Source organism: Octodon degus, unplaced genomic scaffold, assembly GCF_000260255.1.
Source record: "Octodon degus isolate 3935 unplaced genomic scaffold, OctDeg1.0 scaffold00088, whole genome shotgun sequence".
NCBI lineage: Eukaryota > Metazoa > Chordata > Mammalia > Rodentia > Octodontidae > Octodon > Octodon degus.
In genome coordinates, this window is record NW_004524664.1 from 10,349,468 (window position 1) to 10,356,102 (window position 6,635).

General features: G+C 38.1%; 1 protein-coding gene across 14 annotated transcripts in view; it reads right to left on the bottom strand.

Annotated features, from left to right (window-relative positions):
* The window catches only part of Nrg1 (neuregulin 1), a 1,208,067-nt gene that overhangs the window by 5,796 nt on the left and 1,195,636 nt on the right, over nt 1-6,635 (bottom strand). For all 14 annotated transcript variants that reach the window (XM_004637278.2, XM_004637272.2, XM_004637274.3 and 11 more), the window contains 3 exons: nt 4,163-4,265; nt 2,515-2,641; nt 91-221 (listed from right to left, as the gene is read on the bottom strand). In XM_004637278.2, the coding sequence (XP_004637335.2) occupies nt 91-221; nt 2,515-2,641; nt 4,163-4,265 (361 nt within the window). The remainder of the gene's footprint in view (nt 1-90; nt 222-2,514; nt 2,642-4,162; nt 4,266-6,635) is intronic.

The window sequence follows — 6,635 nt, forward strand, 5'->3', positions numbered from 1 at the left end:
CCTCCCTCCCTCCCTAATAAAATACAGGGAATTATGCAAAAAAAATCATTCTTAGAGAAATCATGCTATGAAGTTTTAAACTTCTCTTACCTGTGACTAGGAGTCTGGGTGACAGTAGTGGAGTGATGAGTGGTTGAGGTATAATGACTCGTAGAAAAAGACGTCTCTGCTTCTCTCTCAACAATATGCTCACTAGAGATGACATTTTTAGACACGTATTGCTGGACAAACAAAGAGACACAATTTGAAAATTCATGGATATCAAATACTAATATTGTACACATACAAATCTGTTCTTATATGTATTTTCTTCATGACAACTTCCATTTCTCCAATAGATGGAAAACCCTCTCTTGACCAGTCTTTTAGCTTAAATGAACGGAATTAATGAGTTACTGTCTATAAGTATACATACTATAGTTTAAAATCATAACTTTATTCTATCAGAAAAAGACCTCATCCATATCATTTCCAATTGATAACACGACTAGAATTAAAAACAAACTCTGTACTATATTTATTATTTGTGAGGGTTGCTATAAGTAAAAGCACAACAGATATTTGAGTGAAACAAAAGCATAGATGTACCTTATTTCAACTTTCAAACCACTAGAAAGACTTTTAAATATCTATATTTTAAATCTGACTTTCTTTCTCAATTTTGTATTACTCACGTTACCTTTCTGATATCATTGACCATTCAACTTATTGTCAATGGTAAAACTAACAAAGCCACTGCATAATTTGAAGGGTTTACAATAATTGTCAAGGTAACACATCTTGACAAAGCACTTAATATACATTGGGCCTTATATTCACTGCACTTAGATTCCATTTTATTTCCATCAGCAAAACACAGTAGCTGTCATTGCCCTTTATCAATGTGAACTTGTATTTTTAAAAGTTGATTTTCAAGTTGTGTTTCAAATGCTATTTGTTAAATTGAGTTAAATAACAGGAAAAGAAGTGGAAAGGGATATTCTTTGATGAATCAGAAGATTTATAGTCTCGTAAGCCCCAGAATTTAAAGAACTGTGTACCTTTATGGAAGCCCTGAAAGAAACAACTTGAATTATGCTTTAAATTCTAGTCAGTTCTGTTAATACAAGACTATTCCACATAGGTCTTCCAGGGATGTATAGCAGGCTCACTTTAAGGAGAAGGCACAAAGTGGCCTTTGGGCAACGTACATTCTACTCCTGCTTCTGGGTGGGGGCAACCTGAGCTCAGTGAACCTAATGCAAATAGTGTATAATGATTATCAAACATTCATTGTCACTGGACTAAATGTTTCCATATAGATTATTGTATTTAATGCTTACAATGACTTTCTGAAATAGCTATTCATTTTTAGCCTATTTTCATCATGAAATGTGGCTTTAAAGGTATAGCTTAAAGTCACACTATTTGAGTCATAACTGAAATACAAGCTATCATGGTAATGTGACTTATACATTATAACACACACAGAGATGGATTGGTGTATTGGTAGATGATGCAATTATCAATCTTCAGACTGTTCTGATGAACATGGTTGGGGGAGGGAGGAGATAGGATATGGTAACCTATGCTAACCTCAATCCAGCAATCTCTTTAAGGTCTTTGCCACAAAAGGTCTATGAATAAATCTGTTCCACTCAAAATTTACCTTTTCCTACTGTATTGTAGAAAATATTGCGGCAATACAAACTTTCAACTTTGTCTATTAAAAACTGTGTATCAGAAGGAAATTTAAAAATCTAGCAGAACAAAACAAGAAGCATTATGCTGGAATACAAGGTATATTTCAAAAGTCAAGAGATCAGTATGTAACTCTGGCCCTTATCTATAAAGAAAGGTTTGGCAGATTATATATAAATATTTTCCAGTATTGAATAGTCTATGATCTGGTTAAATTTAAAAGCCAAGTTCCTGGTAAAGTCTAATCAAAATATTTGTATGAGTATATTGAGAGGTCTTGAAATAACAGAGAAGGATTGACTGATTCAGCAAGTATAACATTCTCTCAGCTTTGCTACTGAGAAGCGTGTTGGACAAGTCACTTGACCTTTGCATGGCCTGACTTCTCTCTTTGAAAGTCAGGATCAATAAATCAGCAGATGCTACAAAGTACCTCTAATCATAAAAAATAACTTAAAAGTCCTTTCCTCAGTGAGCTGAACTAATCGGCCATAGGCTGGAGATAGCCTTCATTTCCAAATTATTAAAAAATACTTTTCTGATTCTTATTGTTCTTTTTCTCATTATGCCATTCTTATAAAGCAAACTCAGTATTATTCTTCTAATTCCTTTAATGAACATTTTATAAGAAGAAATGCGATGGTTTTACAGTAACCAAATCTACTTAAATAAAAAGTGTTTCCATTATTTTCTCCTGGCAAAATCTTGGTTTCCTGGAAGCCACTGTGATTTATGGTTGCATCTAATAACCTAAAAGCTTTAGAAAATAAACTTCAAGGTGCCAGAGTGAAAGGAAGAGTCTCCGTATTTTTCCACTGGCTCAAATCAACATACATTCACCAGCTGAACATTCTCGGGGGGTGGGTTAGGATGGTGCGGCCCATTTGCGATGTTCACCATGTTGTTCCGTTCAGACCGAAGACTCTGCCGAAGCCTATCATGAAGCTTTTTTCGCTGTTTCCTACACATGAAAAAGGAAGCCTTTAGTTTTTCTATAATTTACATTTCTTAGTATAGCAAAGCTTTCTTCTGCCAATGCCTGAGTAATTCAAAATGGTAGATTGGTAGTGAGGGAGAGGGCAGGGAACATATGCTACTGTATCTCAGAGTAGCAATTTAGATTCTTAAAAGTTGTATGGGATTCTTATAGAAATCTTGCTATTCTACTGAGGGTCAAGAAAAAAAAAAGGAGTAGAAAATAAATAGGTTGATACTTGCCTAAGATCACAACTTTCTAATAAATACATAATTGCCCAAGTTTTAGAGATGGCCAACTGCCTTAGCAGCACTTGGTGCCTCAGAATTCATAAGGCTTGTTCCACTCATATTTTTTTTTCTGTGAGCTCTTAAGAAAATGAGCTTAGCTTTGAATTTGTAAGTTATACATAGTCAGTATATACATAAATATCACATGTATATGAGTGATATTACAGACATATTTTGCCATTCGATTTGCTGTGACATGATCCTATTCTTGTAGAATATGTTTGTAGAATTAAGCAATGAGCGCTAAGATTGAGGCCAGTAAGACTTAGGAGAGTCAGTCCCCTGAAGGCCAATCCCTTTTGCTTTCTAGATACATGCTAACTCGTGGGGTAACGGAAACACAACATATGCCCTTGAGTGTGTGGAATAAAAGTGTGTTTCTTTTACTCTTCAATGCAACATTTGGATTATGATGATAATTAGACCAGAACCATGACTAGTTATGGCCAGACTATACTTTCAAATAAATAAACTCTTGCTAACTAAACATTGCAGACTGAAGTGGAGGCAGGAGGGTGCACAGTGCATGCACCTGTTGTGTGGACCACACTAAAGTATCAAACAGTGATCATAAATCTATTTAAAGTTTCCCCTTTAATTTTTTCAAAGCCCAGTTTTGCTTGATTTTCCTCCCAAGAAGTTCTTTTTATATAGCACACATTCTGAGAGGATTTATTTCAGCAATCTAACTAAACCACTCCAATGTTCTAAAAACTGCATTTTAACTAACATTATGTGTTTATTTCCTTTGGGTCCTTGCAAATTTGACTTGACGTTAGCAGTCCCATGCCTGGCACAGCTTTCGTGCCTATACTCTGCCATTGGTTTGCTTTATTTTTGTGGTACTATGATTAAATCTACTGCCTCCTGCATGTTATCCAAGTGTTCTACCCCTGACCTGCCGGCCCAGCCCCACATTGTCCTCTTACTGCACAGTGCCCGTGTGCACCCCCACGCTTCCGCAGAAGCCCTTTGCTCTACACCTCTACCCACGTAGAGGAACATGGTCACTTATCAGAAATCTCCAGAGCACTTTCACACAGATCGAGCTTTCTAATGTACATGATTAGGAAAGGCCCTCAAAATGCATTATTTACAGGGAAAAATAAAGGGGAAAGTCCCTCCACGTGGGTGTGGAGTCCAGTGTACGCTGCACAGTGGCCACCTAAGCTGTACCTGCACTAAAAAGAGAAAGGTATGGAGGAGGGAGGTTTACTTGGTTTTGCAGTAGGCCACCACACACATGATGCCAACCACCAGGAGGGCGATGCAGATGCCACTTATGGTCAGCACTCTCTTCTGGTAAAGCTCCTCTGCCTCTGGAAAGGGGTGAGAGCACATGTCATGAAGGCCACTTATAGTACCAAGGCTTCCTATCACTAAACAGTCGGCATGCTACATGGCACTATCCATGTTCACACAAAAGTAAATGTGTATCAATTCCTTACACCTACAGACATATGTAAGATACAACATGCTGTGTGCAATACTTTGCACATAAATAATAAAGCTAGCTGGGGTTATTAACAATAAGACATTATGCTCTACAATTACTTTAATATTAAGCAATATATAGGATATTAACTAGAGTATTATAAACATTAATTATAACATATGATTTTGTTAAACTACAGATTTTTAACATAATCCCTTGGATTTTTTTTTAAAGTAAAAAACTCTTGCAAAGACAACAGGAATCCACAGCAATAAATGGAGCTAAAATTAGTACAATGGAGATCCTCTCTTCTCTTCCCCACCTCCACCCCTAGCCTTTCTGTATCTTTTGGGTACATTATGTCATTGCTTCCCATCCAGTGGTCTTTACAAAGAGTCATTTGTAGGTTTAAAAAATTAAATTTAAACACATTTGCAAACATGAACTTGGCTTGTAGTCAGTAGGTAAACTGAAGTAAGATCCTTATGATTTATCAATAAATCAATACAAGAAGCAACACAGTAGGCAAAGTAAGGCACTGTATCAGAGAAAATCCAATGTGATTTGCTAGGGCAGTCTTGGGCCATCAGGAAGATGTGTTCTTCAGAAAGAAATGCTTATTATGCCATCAGCTGCATTTAAAGAACTTGAGTAGGGAAGTCAGTCCCTGGCACAATGATGTATAACCTTGAGCAGACTGAATATCTCCATATAATTAGCTAATGGACGTTCCCCTATGTACCATGCTTAGAATTTTGAACTAAAGGTACTGCTCTACTCAAGATATAGCTAACCACTAATTCACAGAAAAGTTTCTGTTTGCAAATCAACTTCTTTGGGAGATAACATGATTATACCAAGGCAGGACAACTTCTCAACAATGTTTATTAGGGACCTTGATTCCTTAAGAGCTGAACTTCCAATAGTCTAATTATATTTATTAGAAGATCATCACGAGCTCACTCAGAATGAGAACTCATGGTTGAGTTCTCATAACTTGCAGTATGAACTGGTTACTTGCCATTGTAATTAAGCTGGTCAAGAATTGGGGGATCATTGTGCACATGGAGCTGTCTTACTTGGACAGCAACAAGAGACCTTCAAAAATATTTCTATTATACAGCCATAGTTTCTGGAATGGCACCTTCTTCTCTATTGAGAGAGGGCAAGTCACAGGTGGTTTTCTTGAAATGAAAAAGTGGATTTTAATTTCTAGGATACAGTGAACCTTGACATTAAACAGAACATCTCCTACAAGCCGAGCCCAAGATAATCAAACCCCAGTTCACAGGTCAAGAACATTGTCAAATCAAATTAATAGAGCACTGATTATTAATAGGAGAAGGAGAAGTCAGTGGGAATAATATCAGAATGCTGCACAGATTACACAAAAACAAACTGAAAAGGTTGGAAGCAGAAAGGAAAAACAAACCAAGAGGACAGAGAGACAGACAGAACAACAGAGAGCAAGGAAGTCAAGTACAAGGGAAAATAAGGTTAAAAGTTGGGGAGCCATCTGAAGTCCCTGGCACAGCATGCCTGATACTAAGGGAGGAAGAATAAATAAATAAAAGAAAACCAGAGGTAGGAGAGGCTTAGGTGGGGGACACGGGGGAAGGGTTACCCCATACAGCATAACTCCTACCCTAGGCTGGCAGTCATGTAGAAGCCGCAATTAGAAAGCAAAGCAGCTGGTGCAATGCGGAGCAACAATGCTCTGGGAGGCAGAGGGTTGGTGTCACAGAGTTGTGTGCCACGAAGTCAAACAAGGACAAGGGATGCAAGTGCCTGTGTGTTAATTGCTCATGTCTGCTGCTTTCCCTCCCTCTGAGTCAAAGCACAGGGAATTACTTTTGATGAGGTGTCATCTATGAGGTGATGCCACTGTGACCTCCTTTCCTGACCTTGGCATCTCCATCAACTTCTAACCTTAGCTTAAACTTCAACAACAGAGGCGTCACTCCACTGGTCCCTCTTCATGGGACCCAGCGCAGAGCTGGAATGGGAGATTAAGAAAGAAGAGGGCCAGTGCTGTTGGCAAAGCCCAGGATGGCCCAGCTGTTTATTTTCCTTCTCATTTACTTTTTCTTTTAAAATGATAAAGTCAGGGTTGGTGTTGTGGCTAAGTAGGAATATGCTTGAGAAAGATATAGGAAGGTGTGGCTTTGATCTCCAGTATGGGAGAGAGAAAGAGGGGAGAGGAGAGAGGAGAGAGAGGGAAGAGGAGAGAGGGAAGAGGGGAGAGAGGAGAGGG